This window comes from Strongylocentrotus purpuratus, unplaced genomic scaffold, assembly GCF_000002235.5.
Source record: "Strongylocentrotus purpuratus isolate Spur 01 unplaced genomic scaffold, Spur_5.0 spur5_scaffold_6, whole genome shotgun sequence".
Taxonomy (NCBI): domain Eukaryota; kingdom Metazoa; phylum Echinodermata; class Echinoidea; order Camarodonta; family Strongylocentrotidae; genus Strongylocentrotus; species Strongylocentrotus purpuratus.
In genome coordinates, this window is record NW_022145612.1 from 11,168,328 (window position 1) to 11,186,217 (window position 17,890).

The window sequence follows — 17,890 nt, forward strand, 5'->3', positions numbered from 1 at the left end:
GAACAAGCATAGGCGTACCCTAAAAAACACTGAGTGGGGGGGGGGGGGGGGGTTATAGGTTATATTTTTTTTCAAAGGGGACACACCCCACCCACCTCCTCTATAAAGGAGAAAATAACATGATTGTGATACTCTTTACTTTAAAGGTATAGACCAGTTTTTGAACCCCCCCCCCCCCCTCAGAAAATGAAATGGAAGCTCGTATTACCAATCATGTAATATTTTTTGACTAATACGTGATGAGACAAATTTTGCCAGGAAACCGCCTACTAATTCATAATCAATATATTTGGTAAATTGTCATATTGATCCGGCCTGGATAGATATCGCAAATGCACTTCAATATTAAACATTTGGGCATATATTTTTGCTTTTGTGGCGAATTTTGGTTGAAGTATTGCCATTTTTTTATCTTTGAAAAAAAACAACCTAATGTTTAATCCATTTTTATCTCACTCAAAGTACATATTTATTGCTATTCTTTTAATTGATCGATACAATGGGCTTTACAATGAACTTTTTGGCAAAGTTGAGTATTATACGAAGGACAGCAATTCTGTTTTATCCATCAAACAAATTACATTCAATACTTTTCAGTCCGAATGAGAGAGAGAGCCAGAAAGAGACAAGTGAAGAAAATCCAATACACCCCGTTTATCAAATAAAGTCTTAGAATCTCAATTCACATTTTTACAATTAATTCAAATATTTGCCGGGAAAGCCAGATATTAAAAAAAAAAAAAAAAACTAATTATATAATAATTATTGTTGTGTTTGTTGAAAGGGTTTAGAAGCACAATATGTCAATGGATTCCTCAAAAAAAAAGAAAATAGGGACTATTGCAGGGGGGAGCAGTGTAGAAAAAACTATCGGTGAGCCTTGGGAGTGGTCATTCCTCAACAGAGGATCTTTTACATTCAAGTCTATATAAAGCGTCCCCCCTGTTTTTTTCCCCGATTTTCTTTTCTTTTTTTTTCTCCGATTTTACCCCTATTCGGTTTTTTTTTTTCCTCAATTTTCATACTCAAATGGGAGGGGGAATGTTGTTAGATGCCACCTTTTTTCCCCGAACGCTTTTTTTTTAGTCAAGGGGAGACTAAAAAAAAAGTTGAGAAAGAAAAAACTATTTTTGTATTAGTGCTCTCTATCACCCCTCTTTTTAGCAAAGGTACCCTTTCACACAAATGTAAAGGCAATGCGTATCAGAAATAGAAATGGGGGAATTTTTCCCAAAGACCATGACAAGAGATGGTGGTATTATTTTTAAGCGTTTCTAAAAGCATTTCAACCGATTTGGACATGCCATGCGACACACATACCACCCGACTACACTTTCACACACTGTTCCTAGTCTCCTCTACCCGAAATTGGAGCGACAGAATAACAGAAATAATCTATTTAAAAAATTGAATGAATAATTAACACGAGGCTACAATAACCCAGTGTTAAAAGTTCATGAAAACTTTACTTGTTCCCACTTCTGTAAACGGAAGGATAATTTACCTGCCCTCCCTGCAATATTCTTTTCTTCTTCCCTAATTTTCAAGTTATTTTTGAAAATTACCCAAAGTCAATATTACGGACATTACCCTCCATCTTAATTATATCCAATATTTCATTGCAAAAAAAATTGTATTACGAGTAAATTATCTTTATTCACACAAACACACACATCCTCTCTAACAGACAGGCCAACATTCTAAATGCAATTCTCAAACCTCTTCCCTTCAATATATAAACTTTCCCTTCATGTCTTGAATGAAATATATATAAAGTTCTTTCCAATAAATCTCTTTTATTTATCTGAGTACTCCCTTACAGTACTGATAACATTTATTAAAAAAATTATTTGCAGATGTTTTGACAGCACAAACACTCAATCATAACGTTTTCAAGAGTAAATTCTTTATTTCCACATATAATTTGAATTCTTACATGATACTACTATAGGTCAGATAAAAGAATTAATCCACCAATTCCTCTCAGAGATATTTATCCCACTGGCACATACATTTTTTACAGTAATTTAAAAGGAAAAGATGAAGAAAAGAAATCTGCATGGAAGGTTTTGGATTCTACATAAAACTATTTCTCTGCTTCACTTTTACTTGACTACCGAGACAATCAACTGCAGATTGTTTTCTTCAAATCACACAGATCTCCAACTGACAATAACTTGAGTGAAACAGTGGCATATCCCTGCATATGGAGTTTCATCTAAAAAGAAGTTCCAATGAATTATGCCTATACTCTACACCTTCCTCATTTGGTCTGATCACATATCAAATTATGCATGTATACTTATTTATCCTTTCATTCATTCTCCTACAACTTATTCAAAAAATATTGTTTTCATCATACACATTATTCAAATTGAAAAAATATATTTTCTTCAGTTCTTTTCCATTTTTTTAAGAATATAATTTCTCAAATGTATTGTTTATACAGAAGCATAAAGTAGTTTTGATATGAATTATCTCTGACTATTATTTTTGGATACAGCAGCATTATTTAGAAAACATATATATTGAGTAAATAAGACAAAAATCATAATGTGCATAAAAGTTATCAAAACGGCCATACAACATCTCAACTCCTGGTTCATAATATTGCTTACCGGTAAGCATCTCAGAACCATAAGATTACTAGTAAAATGTATATCTACAATGGCACCAAATCTGCTACATTATTTTTTGCACATAAACTCAAGTTTATAGAATGACAAGTGCAAAATTCTGGCAGCTTGTAACCAGACCACACTAGCCTTTCTGCCAAATGCATTTAATGTTTTTAGAGGACATGAAAACACAGCTGAAATAATATCTTACCAACTAGGATATTGTTAGATGTAAAATTGATTGCAATAAATTTATTTAAAAACATTTCTATAAAAATATTCTCTCAAAACACTTCTATTAATATAGTTATGTTATATACAATGACTATAATAATAACATATACCTACCATGATTTTTTTCTTCTATATCTATGAAAGACTGTACCTTGTTTCCTGAGAAGTAAAATGAAAACAAGTCAACATTTGGGAAATAGTATATTAATAATAATAATAATAATAATAATAATAATAATAATGATAATAATAATAATAATAATAATAATAATAATAATGATAATAATAATAATAATAATAATAATAATAATAATAATAATAATAATAATAATGATAATAATAATAATAATAATAACAGTAATATTAATAGTAATAATAATAACAATCACTAAGTATAAAAAAGTAGTACTATAATCAATTGCTCATCCCTTTTTCATCAGTCATATTTGGTCCATGAGATAAATATATGAAGTGTGTTGTGTTTAGCTTACTATTAAACCACAAAACTGTCAAACAACAAAGAGCAGAAGATTATCAAATATGTTGAGTACACTGAAGACCATCCAAACATTCATGATCATGTACATGTAAAACATTATAAAACAGTTCCTTGAATTTCAAATAAAAATTCATTAAAAAAGTAGTACTACAATTACCTACTGGTCTATTTCTCCTCTGTCATAAATACTTTGGTCCATAAAATGTAATATTTTGAAGGTGATGTGCTTTATTTACTAAAAAACCACAAGACTTTCAAATTAAGATCATATACACAGCAGGATAATATATTAGTATTTTTAGAACATTGAAAGACCATGCCCACAGATGTGTCCCTAAAGCACATCGCAAATTAGATGTAATAAGCGCATTACAAGGAGATCCACATAATCTTTTTTTTTCAAATGTAGGTATCTTAAATTTCTTTTCCCATTACATCAACATCTCAAAACAATGTATTGATACCAAAAACATCATATATGCCATAATTACATTTATATAGTTGTCTATACAGGTTTATAAAACTGAATAACAAAGCTAGCATAGATCATGAATTCTATTTGTAACATTGTACTGAAAGAATGATTCAAAGACAGCAAGATGAAGAAGAAAGTACTGATATGATCACTTGCAACAATCATGAAAGACTAGTAGATTACCATGAAAAATCAATAATAGAGGTATGTATTAAATATGACAATACAGTTTTAATATTTCACATAGTGTCTGTTTGCAGCCAAAAAAGAGTTAATTCAATTTTAAGAATTACCAATTTCCAATAAACCCTTACTTTATTTTTTATTTCAAGTATTTAAGCAATCATCAAATATGTTGGCACTTTATGATTTCCTCATTGTACATTGAACTTTGAGCAAGAGTATGTTAATTATCAAATACATCAACTAAATATCATAAAAGGCAACCAAAGCAATAAAATATATATTTTATAAAGTATATTTGCTGTCAATGACTGCTCCTTCCCCACTCCCCCCCCCCCTGATTTTTTTCTTTCTTTTTCTTTGGTCATATAATTTAAAATTACATTAATGAATCACAACAATAAGCTAGAGACATATATTCTTATGAATAATTAAAAAATTCATACAATAATTCCACAATTCATTCACAACCATTCAATAAAAAAGGCATTTGAAAATCAATTTCAAACTTGTCCTGATATCAGAAATATAATTATAAGCAACATGATTAAAAAAGCAATAATATTTCTTTAAAAATTCTTGCATAACCCATGTTCTTTTGTTGCATTCAGGATGACTTGGCTTTCTCTCTCTATAAACCTCTCATGAGAAGATGATTTGTAATTGCTATAGCAAGGACTGAGTGCTAAAGAACATATCTTTTTATTAATCCTTTGTAATCTATTAAACTGTTTAATGAGACAGTGATTGAAATGAAATGAAAACATTTACCTCTCATATATACTATGGCAAGCAGCAACAGACCTGTGTAAAAGGTTGCAATGTTTAGTACATTTATATCCCCACTAACTGAATGACAAATGTAATTTGGTACACAACCAGACACATTAATGGATGAATAAAGAGGTTAACTTAACAAAATAGTTCCTTTCTCCAAGAAAACTACAAAATAATTCTTATATCATCTACCTTGACATCTTAAATTCAAAAGAGCTCACTCCTTCAAAGAGAACATAAATAGTTAAAAGTTTGAAATGCATCTTTTCATTTGTATTTGCCCAGGTGTCTATACCATATACACAGTCACCTATACACAGCCATTACCAATGATTTTGCAAAAGTTATAGATACAACAATTAATCCTTTCTTGCCTAAATCATCTGGGACCCGTTTCACAAAGCTTTTTTCAATGGCAAATGACAAAAATCAGTGACAAATCTGTTGATAACCAATCCGAAGCAAGGATTTCAGTAGCTTATAACAAAAACTGTCATTTGTCACTGATGACAAATTTTGTGAAACACCCCCCCCCCCCCTTAGTCTATTCACTGCTTTCATCCACACAAGTGCTTCGTTCTCACGGCCATCCTGTTCCTTAACGAGTGAATTCCAGTGACACAGGAGAATCATCAGAATACCTGGAGTACTGTAATAAGTAGGAGAACTTTTCCTTGTCTATACTAAGTGAACTGCTCTGACATCACTGACATAAGAGCTTGTTCTCCTAGACATCCTTTTCAGAAACATGTGGATCCAAGTGGTCTACTGTCTGGTCCACATTTTGCTCTCACCTACAAAGAAAGACTGCTCTCATTCAGTTCCAATGGGACCGAGGAAACATCAGGGGGCTTTGAATACCATGATCCATAGGAGGACCCTTACTTCATTGTCCATAGTGTCTGGTCCATCTGCTGACTTCGTCTACACAAGAAGATTGTTGTTCAAATGTATAATGTGATCCGTAGGACCCTAAGTTTTAGTCTACACTGCACGTCTGTCCTATCAGTTGCTCTCACCTTCACAAGAAGTTGTCCTCCAATGTAGACACCCTGTTTAGAAGTATGTGGATCCCATTGGTTTGTTGTTTGGTCCATCGGTTGTTCTCAGCTGTAAAATAAAATTGTTCTCCCTGGATTCAAATAAGAATGAGGAATTACCAGGGGGCTTTGAATACCGCAATCTGTAGGATGACTCTTATAATCTTGTTCATACAGTCTCCTCTTATCAGTTGCTCTCAACTTCACAATAGCTTTGTTCTCACTGCGATCTGCTTCAGCAATCAACAAATGGATTCCAGTGAGGCTGGAGAATCGTCAGAGGAGCCTGAAGACTCCTCTTCTATGATGTTGGGTATCCAAACCGAAGATTCATTGTCGTCCTTTTCTACACTGTTAAGTCGAGATGAATTTTGACGGTGTCCAAATCCTGGTTTGAATTCTACCTCATCTTTAGAGAAGAACCCAGATGATGACTCCGGTATGTTGGGTTCAGATCTAGAGAGTTGATCATGGTGTCCCGGGGGGTGGCAAAAAATTTTCCAACTCTGACTGACCACTGACCACTGACTCCCCACATAATCGTCGAGAGAAGGCAAAGGAATACCGGTATTCTCACATCTATTGACCGGAGTATATCCTACATCATCTTTATCTGGGTCTGTTGTATTAAGGTTCTCCCTGGAACCTGTATGAGAGAAGAAAAACAAAATGAATTACAAAGAAAACTCTTCTCTTATGATTCATAGATGAATTTGAAATTGTGATAGATGGTGGGCACATTTTAGCAGTGACTTGGTCTCTTTGCCCTCATACACCACTGTCATGTCTCACTACATATCGTCTGTTATATCGTCTGTTGAGAGACGGAAGGATATTGACTCTCTGTTAAAGTATAGGACTTAATGCCATTCTGGCTCCAAACAGACAATATTCTAATACATATATCACATTGAGAAATTATTGCACTTTTGATATATAATTTAAGATAAATCTTATTTTAAAATGAGTGCTCATCTACCTATATCTCCCCTGAAAATCATCTTCTTACAGATGAGGACGACCAAGAGAAGAATGAGAAGGAGACCGGCTAAACAGGACAATGCTATCACCAGTGGTGAAGCTGATGGAGTCTCTGGAAGAAAGACATCAAAAACAAGAAAAAGCATATGAAACATATGAAACACATGAAACACAAACAGTAAATATGAAAGAGATATTATTTTCTGTTCATTTAGAACCAGAAATGCATTAACTTGAACCCAAATTTAATACTTTATTTATATGAAAGAACAGTGTTTAGTTTATGAACTTTAAAACATATACCGGTAATGTAATCTAACTTGGGCAGTTTTAAGCTTTCCTAGATTATTACTTGCATTCAATTCCAAAACTGTGTATGTGTACCTTGCAGCATCTATCATATTTTTTTGAATGGCATGTGGGGGTTCACATGCCATTGGGCAACAGGGATGAATTTCACTTTTGTAAACCCTAACCCACTTTCGATTCCTACTTTTACTCTGCATCTTTTATCTATTACTTTATATGTATGTTCTGCATCATTATGGTCAAATAAATTTCCATCCCATTTCTCTTTCATTCTACCCCTTCCCCTGTCACTTTGAGTTTGCATCCTTCTATCTATCTCATTTGCAGTGTACTTGACTTGTAATGTTTGTGTTTTTTGAAAATGGGCATCCAGAATCACAAGCATTCTCTTATGCTCTTCAGAGACCATGACTCCTTAAATTGTATTGGAATGTTCTTTGTTTCTAATTCTGTGACTTTAACCAAGAAGAAGGAAATAAATGTTGTTTTTTGTTTTTTTAATTGAAATTGAAAGTAAATATGACCAACCTTTGATATAAACAAAGAAGCTGCAGTATGCTGAGTTATTGTAGGCATCTGTAATCTTGTATTTGACCGTGGTATTCATACCCACAGAGAACTGAAAGGATGTTTCATTGTCAGGCATATCAGGAGTGACTATGGTCACGATCGTGTCCGACGCGTCATTAAACTGTGGCCTTTCCCATTGGATTTCTGCACTTTTCATCTTGGGTTGCCCTTTCACATCGATGGAACGAGGGCAGTAAGTTATCCGTGGTGGGTCAGTATCACCTAACAAAAAAAAGGTATGAAAGAGAGAATTAAACTTTTCAGAATTCAGTCATATTGTTAACCTTTTTAATATGAGAATTGGAAAACAGAATTCACAACAATGTTGTATAAAATCTTGTGCTGAAAATGGAATGATACGGGCCTACTTTCAACATGCTGACTTCCAAGTGCATTTTTATTACCCCAACCTCTTCTGTGCACGTCGACTGACCAACAAATATGGCAAATGAGATTTCAAAGAGTAAAAAAAACATATGGTTGGATGGGATATCAAATAGCTCCCACATTAGTAATTGAATAACTGTACCTGTTTTTGTTTCTGGATGAAGGAATTGATAACCTTCTCCAAGTTAAAACAATAGATTTCATCACTCCAGTTCTTGCGTGGGAAGGCATGGGAGGGGGATGAATATGAACTATATGTTGGAATTAAGAGGAGTATGACAAACCTTTGACATAAACGGAGAAGCTACAGTATGCCATGTTATTGTAGGCATCCATAATCTGGTACTTCACTGTAGTATTCACCCAGACATGAAAGTTATATGAAGTTTGAGAGTCAGGCATATATGGAGTAACAATGGTCATGGTCGTGTTTGATGCGTCGTCAAACATTGGTTCGCGCCATGAGACCTCAAGCGTTTTCATCTTGGGTTTGGCATACGCAGTGATGTTATCAGGACAGAAGACAATCTGTGGTGGAGTGGTATCAACTACCAACAAACAAACAAAAAATCAAAAAAGTTAAATATGAAACTTAGGACAATTTGGATATTCCATGTATAAAATTATTTTTAGTCTATGAGTTTAGAAACAATACATCATGTCAAAAATCTTCCACAAAACATGTTTGAATAACTAGCTAACTAGCTATGCTAAACATTATACCCCAATGGTCCATTGAAACAAGCTATTGACAATACATACAAGTATAATGCAAATGTCTTTCATCATTTTACTGTACAAACTACACAAAATGTCATAGTTTCTTCTCATAGCATATATTCAAGTTTTGACATAAAATGTATTGCATCCAATGTCAGCTTACGAAAATTGCAATTTATTCACTGCATTGATAAAAATTAGATTGTGGACAGAATATGGTTAGTAACATTACTTTTTAAATAAATATCTCTCTCTGTTGCATAGCCCTAGATAAGCATTACATCATTAACATTGTATTACTTTTCACAGGAAACAATTAATTTGTTTGCATTCATTGCTTTCAATATTTGCATATATGTTAGTTAAGCTGTTATGTCTGCTATAAAGCTATCAATCTCTTGCTGATTTATCAGTACGTTTGAACATGGAGATACAAAAGATGCTATACAATATATATAAATGAGTATGCACAATTTCTACTAATTACAGCATTGCACTATCATTCTTACATACCCGCCAGGACTTGAACATTGAAGGTGCATTCAGCCATATATGTATACTGCCATGCAAGGTATCGAATGGGTGTAGTCATCCCGACTTGGAAGACACTGTTAGGGTCGTGGGATCTATTGCGGCCAGACCCGCAACCAGTGCTCTGGAAGATCGGTGTGGGAGATGTCCAACTGACGGGAGTCGTGTAGCGCATGGGCTTCGTTATCTCTACCTCTTGGATGATGTCATGTTCTGGGCAATTCACAAACTTTGGTGGTACACCTAAAAGAGAATTAAACAGATACCTGTATAGTGAACGTTGTGTTTTTAACCACCTGTATAATAAAGACCAGTTATATACAAAGATCACCCGTCTATATAAGCAACATGTATAAAAAGACCCAACTGTTTATAAAAACCACCTGTATAGAAAGTCCCCCTTTATAAAAAGATCAACTGTCTATACCGACTACCTGTTTTAATAGAAAGACACCAGTCTGTTAAAACCATCTATATAAAAAGACCACTTTCTGGAAAAACACTTCTCTATAATGACCACCTTTACAGAAAGACCACATGTACAGTGTAGTAAGACGAATTGTTTCTCATGACCACCTATAAAAAGAAACCTGTCTATAAAGACCATCTGTATGGAAAGACCCCTTGTTTATAAAAAAAAAAAAAAATGATCGCCTTCATGTAACCAAGGGCAGTATTCTTTTTATGAAGGATATAATACTCAAATATCTCAACTGACCTTTAACTTGAATTTTAGTCCTGTCCCAGAGACAAAACCGGCAATCTACTGCCTCAACCTAGAGAGAAAGAGAGAGAGAGAGAGAAGGAGAGAGAGAGAGAGAGAGAGAGAGATGTTAAAATGTTAACTGTTTCCAAGGCCTATTAAAGCAAGGCATATAACTCTACACTATGAAAATAATTTTAATGAGTGTAAACTGAGAACCAATGGTGATATCAAATTATATAAAGGCCTTACACAAACTTAAATCCCCTTCAATAGCACAATTAATTCTGATCTTGAATAAAAAATGAGTACACAAGAAATGGAAATATGATCTTAGAATAACCAGAAACTTAATATTGAGCAAAAACGATAATAATGTGGACACCAGGATATTCTAGGACATGGACAAAAATTGTTTGGATATCAAACATTTTTCTTAGTGAGGGAAAGTTTATTATTTAACATTAAAGACCCTCTTCCATAGACACAACGTCAACAAAAAGAAAGACTTGGAAAATGTACACCAGAAGTTACAAGAGTAAAACAAAAAGCGGATCAATTCAGCTATGTAGTTCTTCCATCAAAATAGATATGATAAAATTCTTCAAAATTACATTGAGATTTTTTTTGGAGAGTATTTACGATTTCGATCATTGCATAAATATCATGGAAATAATTATGTTGATATTTACATATAAGTTCAATTCAGTTGCAGTCGGCTCTATGCACTCAAAGAGGATGTTGGTGCCATTTTTCCCATCCATCTCATAAAGATCTGCATTCTGTACAAATATGGAGTAAAATGCAAGGAATATTATGTGTATAGAAAACTATTCCTACACAAAGTATTATTGTGTAAATGAGATGAAACATGACTTCCCTTTACGGGAAGATATTAATAAAACAAACTGCAAGAGTTTTTTCTTCAAAATCATTCTGCTTCAGTATTTTCTAAAAGTAATTGTGGTAAGTTCATTTGGCATGACACTGACAGTACAAACACCTATTTAAATAATCTTGGTGTTTCGTCCCTCAAATAAATAAAGTAATCATTTCAATATTCCTCTTCCTGTTGTTCTATAATCTCTCAATGAAATGTAGAATCTAGTCGCTCTTAATAAGATTCATTCGTACACAATCCTGTAAAACCATGTTTAAAAAATTACAAAAAAAAGAAGAAAAAAACACAGCAAGTTTTTTAATTTATAAATCTGTACTTGAATTGCAGATAAGGGTGAGTTAAGAACTCTAGGAATCTGTGATTTATGGGAGGCAACACAGTGAAGTGCACTAATAGTTCATTTTGCTTTTTAAAAACTCGCTCACACGTTAAGGTAAACCATGGCATGTATTTTTGAATATATGTAAATGAATGGAGATGAAAAGTAGCAGAGCGAAACAAAGGTCCTACATGCATGCAAACCTACGGTCACAAAAGTTCGTACGAACGATAATTTCGTACGAATCTCCGTTTTTCCATTGTCTTCCCGAATTTCCATTGTCTGAAATAGTTTGTAAGGCGCTCGTAGCAGTTCGTAATGGCATTTGTGACGGAGGCATAACATGAGAGAACTACCATGGCATGTGTGAACAAATCTTTAGAAGAATTAGAGAGTTTTTGTGAAGAAGGCTTAGTAGACTAATGTACTTACTCTAAAATCCACTTCTCTGGTAAGTGGATTGTATGGATCGTTGTAAAGATGAACATAAAAACGTTTGAAGCCATGGCGCAGATCTTGGAAGAGGGTGAGATTGACAGCAAATGGTGTTTCGTGAATCTTCAGGTCTGGTACCCAACCTATATTCAGAAAATATGAAATTCTATATCAACTCATATCAATATTGCATATTCAATAAAAGACTGGAAATGCAGTATTATACTCGGGAGAGACATAGTGAGAAAAGTGTGGAAACATTTAGTCTTAAGAAATCCTGCTCAATCACAAAGACTGTTAGTCCAGTTAGGATACATTCAAATCTATGGATAGACCTACTTAATTCAAAAAGTATTTTATATAAAAGATAGGGAAGTTGTTTAAAACAAATAGGTTTCCTTTTATCATCATTTGACACTTTAGGTTCCTACTCTTCAAGGTATACAAAGTGGATGTTCACCAAATGCTTTCCCTATAATGGAATTTAATTTGCAATTATTTTGGCAAATTTGTGTCCATTCTATATTTTTGTTTTCATTGTAAATTTACTGATTATAAAATACAAATGTGTCTGTTTGGAGCCAGAAAGGTGCTAACTCTGTATTAAAGTATCAGTTATAAATACCCTTCTGGCTTCAAACAGACAATCTCATCTTAAAGGGGCACCGCTATGAAATTTACATTTTATAAACATTAAAAAAAATGACATCCACATCCCAAAAGGATGGCAACATTTTAAACAAGCTTCAATACTCAAAAGTCAAAGTGGTATATTTTCAAGGCATCTCTGCCGGGAAGACAATTAAGGAAAGGGAGAAAAAAGTCCCTCTTCAATAGGATGCCTGTCAAACCATCTCTTGTGGGAGAATTATTTAAAATCATTAATATTTCAAGACTTTGCAACCTAAATGATTTGGTGAGAGCAAGAGGGGCTATATAACTCCTGCTTTTCCACAGAGATTACACCCTCCTGACTCTAAGCACATGATAGGTTCTAAGATAATAAGAGTTTTTATTTTATATTCCTGTTCCAAAATATACTTACATGACTCCCAGGGGATTCTAATTGGCTTTATTATCCAATTTTGCCGGTTAGTATTAGTTGGAAGTGTCAAAATACTGACTGTGTATTCCTCTCCCGGTTCCAGGCCAATGAAGCCATCATAATGGAACTCATGCTGCAAAATAACATAGGAAGGAACACTGAAAATTTGTTGACATGATTCCACCTTTAAATAAAACTGGAACACAATGAACAGTAGTACATTGTAAATAAGAAATAGTGTACATCAAGCAGGATTTGAAGAACAATAATAGTGACAACAAAATTTACAATGTAGTGATAAAAACATAGTTGTACAAATGCAAAAAGAATTTTGAATCGATCTTCAAAATCCTTCAATTCAAGAAAAGATTATTCATTGGGTGGACAGTGAAAAGTGGAGTAATATACAGATTGGCCTCCTCTATTACACAAGTGGAAAGAACTGCCACGGGCATGACGAAAACAAGAGCCCCTGTGAAAAAAAGTTTTAACAGGTAATATCAAATATGCTGTCTTAACCCCTTCTCTCAGTTTGTTGCTGCAGTATTAAAGTGCAATTTTTCACAGACTCTAGATACAAATCACATGAACAGTGTTTTATGTGGCAATACAAAGTTTGAACCATTTCCTGGCCCAAATTCGCAGAATATCAAGTAGTTTCTGTTTTTTCACATACCAGTAATAACTTTTGTTTCAATCAGAGTGGTCAAAACTTATCAAGGCTGGTAATAACAAAACTATGTGTGTATAACAGAACACTTCCTCTTGTGTGATGAGCTATGTAAGGATATCCTCGACAACTTCCTATCTAAATATGATTACACCTCATTCTATGAACTACTGTAAAAATCCAACACTCCTGCCATTAATTTCACAAGTATTCCGGATTCATAAGTTTCATCATGGATATGAAATAACCGAATCACAACGGACAGAACATTGATTTTTAAAACAATCTGCAAAGGTTTGGTCTGCAAGAAACTGTAGTGGAATTGGACAATTGGTAAAAAGAAGAGGATTGCGATGGATGAGTCATGTTGAAAGGGAAGGTGCACCTGTGAAAAGGGCGTGAGATCTGGAAGTGGATGGCATAATAAGTAGGAAAGGAAGACCAAAGATTTCATGGAAAGATAATAATTGGTAAAGATAGAAAGCAGTAAGGTTGGTCTCAATGAGGAGGATCCTCAAGAAAAAGTGCGCAGGGAGGGATTGTCATCATGGCACGAGAGTTAGTAACACTTAGGGTGCATTTATTGACCAAAGTTTTGCCTAGAATCAGGTTTCTCAAAAGTCTTTCAGACAAATTTGAAGGTGATAAATGCAAAGCCTGTTTTAAACGTCTTTAGATATGGGCATATCGAAAGATGCAAAAAGGTGTGCTTTGAATGTGACATACAGCCAGAATCACGATTGTGAGACATGATAAACGCAAAGCTGTTTTGAACCCCACATACAAATCGGACCTTCCCCGGCTAATTTCCGGTTCAGCGAAATTGTGCGCACCATGTGCTATGCCCTAGTTGACCTCCGAGCAACTCTCTGCTTCCCGGGTCAAATGGCGCAAAGCAGCTGCGCAGAGACAAGGCCTTTATTTTGAATCGTGAAGAGACGATAAACGCGACATCCCGAAAATCACATTCATCTAGTGGGGTTCGATATCTACATATCTAGTGGCAAGATCCGATAAACGCACCCTTAGTAAGAGAGAAAATGATGACTTTAATAAATGATGACAAGATGATGATGGTGATGATGATGATGATGTTCATTTACAAAGCATGAATATTTCAAGTCATCAGAGTCTCTGATTTTACAGCATAATCTTTTCTAAGGCTATCACATGTTCCTATTGAAAGTTTCCAATTGTCAGACAAATATGAATTGGGGTGGGGTGGGGGCAATGTCTTACCATTTTGCTAACAAGTCAGCCAAAAATGTTCGAATTTGTTAACAAGGAGAAAATTGGTCATCAAGACTATGAAAATGTTGAATTTGCAGACAGAAGAGTTTCAATGGGGGTGTGAGCCCCTGCCAATTGAGAATACTCACACAGCCATGAAAACCACAAAGACATCAAAATAACATGGGTGTGGGAAACTGATACAATGCTGAGACATGACACAATGGAAGACATACTTTTGGCTGTTTGAATGTTAAAGGTAAAGACCAGTTATGGTCATGCGATTGCATTGTGAAAGAAATGTTGTGGAATCGATCAGAAAAGGTTGATCATCTAGCATCTAGCATCTGCAAGGTTCTGGAATCATCAAAATGATAAAAACATTTGGCCCATTCTTCGTAAAGTTACAAGCACTATACACAGAAAGATGTATATGGGACTACCCTATATCTCTCACAGACCATGAGAGAAACAAATTTACCAAATATATGAATTAGTAGGCGGTTTCCCGGCAAATTTTTTATCATCATGTATTAGTCAAAACATATTCTTTCACATGATTGGTAATGAGAGCTTCCATTTCATTTTTTGAAATTGGGGCGTTTCCAATACTGGTCTTTACCTTTAAGTAAGCAAATAAACACCAACTTTGAGGGTCATGGGACAGACTAATATACCATATTATTATTATTATCATCATCATCATCATCATCATCATCATCATCATCATCATCATCATCATCATCATCATCATCATCATCATCAACATCATCATCATCATCATCATCATCATCATCATCATTATTATTATTGTTATTATTATTATTATTATCTTAGATCCTTTTATCTATTCATATCTCATCATGAACGTACACATATGTCTTAAGATAAATCAGTTGGTTTTAACAAAATCTTGCACAATTCCTCACGAAAATGACTAAAACAAAATAAAGTCTGCTTGGTCGAGCAGAAGGGTGTTTAACTCGGTGTATGTAAATAAGCTAGTGCCCTTCCAGCTCAACCAGGTGACATGTTTTTAATGAAATTGGACATTCTGATCAATATTTCCCCCACCTAACTTCCTTCCAATCTCAAATCATTGGTAACTTGGCGTTCTAATAGTTTAAAGCTTATCAGTAGTAGTGTAAAGGAGAGATTAGACCAGCATGCAAGGTCACTGGACAGGTGGTTATCTCATCAACTCAGCTCTCAAATAACATAAGAAAAAGAGGATCATGGGGGACCAATGGTCACCAATTAGGCATTGTTTGTTATAAAGAGGGCCCAAGTAGCTACAAGTAGTGCAGTGGGCCTTTAAAGAAGTTAAACTCTCTTTTTACACCAATTTTGTGCAACTGTAAATAAATCCATAATATAATTGCCACTTAGTGTTGACAATTTTATGACCCACTCGTTCCTCCCATAACCAGAATTGCTACCAAATCATGAAGAGTCATTAGCGAAAGAGTTAGAAGTGAAGAGGAGTCATTCATCAGAGTTAGGATGAGCCATATATCACAGAGAAATAGAAAAAGGAAGAGTAATAATGAATCAATAAGGAATATTAAAATTCCAATTGTGTCATTTCATCAAGAAAATGGGATAAAATTCATTACAACTGGGCCACTTTTTCCTTGCTTTTACTTTCAAAAGTCATAAAAGCTGAACAAATCAAAAAAATCATTCTCATTTCCATTTATGTGTACACCTTTACAAATTCCCTGAAAATAAATGAATAAAACTACTAATATTGGCACTCAAGAACTGGTGTTAATACAGTAGTCATGAAGAGAGGAAAAGGAGTGGGAGGGGGAAATGAAGAGGAAGTATGAGGAAGAGTAAAAGAGGAAGAAGAAGAAGAAGATTGAGGAAAAGTAAAAGAAGATGAAAAAGAAGAAGAAGAGGAAGAAGAAAAATAAGAAGAAGAGGAAGAAGAAGAAGAAGAATAGGAAGAAGAAGAAGAAAAAGAAAATAGTTTGTTAAAGTCAAATGCCATATAAAGACTAGTACAAAAGGCTTATGGTAAAATATATTACAATGCATATTTCTGTTGGTTTTTCAATCAACTGTGACCTACATTTGTTCTATGACATTGAAATCAGGTGAAATATGAGAACAGGAACTTGGTATACTAAAAATTGATTGATTCACTTTCACATGCTATCATTCCCTGCAATAACAATAAAGATGCAAACTATACAATTACATATTGATATCGAGATTACATTGAGGAACTTCACAAACTTCTGTGTAAAAGACAACTTCAGGTTGATCATGAATAAAGGTTTGGTTACAAGATAATAGTCAAACCATTAGTAAGATGCCAAGTCATAACCATTTCAAAAGTTAAGATTAATGAGGTGTAAACTGAATTGGGGAACTAAAATGACTATTTTATTTCATGTCTTTCTAAACAGGTGGAAAATATTGCTGTGACTCCTGTGAGATTGAAAGATTGTAACTTGAAATGATATGAACTGACTAAATAGTTCCTACAAAGCATGTTCCCAGTTCATGTCTTCGGTTTAATAAAAACAAATTTCAAACAAGAGGAAAATAGGAAGGGGAAGAGGAATGATTGAAGAGTATTTTTGAAGTGGCAATACTACTATTTCATGCTGCAGGGAAATCACTCAAACCACACAAAAAAGTGCACTTGATTTCCTACTCCGGTCATTCCAATAAATGACAATAAATTGAAGGTAGCTGTAAACGCAATGTCCTCATGACAGATTAGTCTTTCACACACAAACCGTTAACATTCGTAGTGCTTAACAGAGTGTCTGAACTAAAAGACTATGCAGACCGCATGGTCTAGTGAACCCCATATCCTGACAAAGCCAGAGACTTGTTGTTGGTGTTGTTGTTTTAGTTTTATTGGCGTGTATCATTCATTTATGAATTTATGATAGAGCTACATGTAGGCTCTGCTCAAGACTTTCCAGAAACGTTTTCAAGTGTCAAATTGGAGTCTGTGTGAGCAGACTAGCCACAGATGTAACCAAATAATCTGCAAAGGTTCCAATAAACCGCCAAACAGGATATTCTAAATCCTTTACATGTACTTCAATTTCCTTGGTAACAAGAGATTTTTAATGAATTCTTCACTGAAACTCTATCAGATTCAGCTGGTACACATGTGACGTGCATTCCATCCATCACATTGGAGTCTGATGAAAAAATGGTAACCAAAGTTCAACAGCCAAATTAATGACCATCTATCATTCATTTCAATGCAATTCATTTTATTTCCAACTCTCGTA

General features: G+C 34.3%; 1 protein-coding gene across 1 annotated transcript in view; it reads right to left on the reverse strand.

The window, feature by feature from the left end:
* Positions 1-4,583: 4,583 nt before the first annotated feature.
* Positions 4,584-17,890, reverse strand: part of LOC754005 — a 35,482-nt gene continuing 22,175 nt past the window's right edge. The window contains exons 5-13 of the mRNA XM_011685000.2: positions 12,728-12,860; positions 11,680-11,825; positions 10,720-10,809; positions 10,043-10,100; positions 9,307-9,567; positions 8,358-8,621; positions 7,645-7,908; positions 6,806-6,919; positions 4,584-6,472 (exon numbers count right to left, since the gene is read on the reverse strand). Coding sequence (XP_011683302.2) covers positions 6,069-6,472; positions 6,806-6,919; positions 7,645-7,908; positions 8,358-8,621; positions 9,307-9,567; positions 10,043-10,100; positions 10,720-10,809; positions 11,680-11,825; positions 12,728-12,860 — 1,734 coding nt within the window. The 3' untranslated portion in view covers positions 4,584-6,068. The remainder of the gene's footprint in view (positions 6,473-6,805; positions 6,920-7,644; positions 7,909-8,357; positions 8,622-9,306; positions 9,568-10,042; positions 10,101-10,719; positions 10,810-11,679; positions 11,826-12,727; positions 12,861-17,890) is intronic.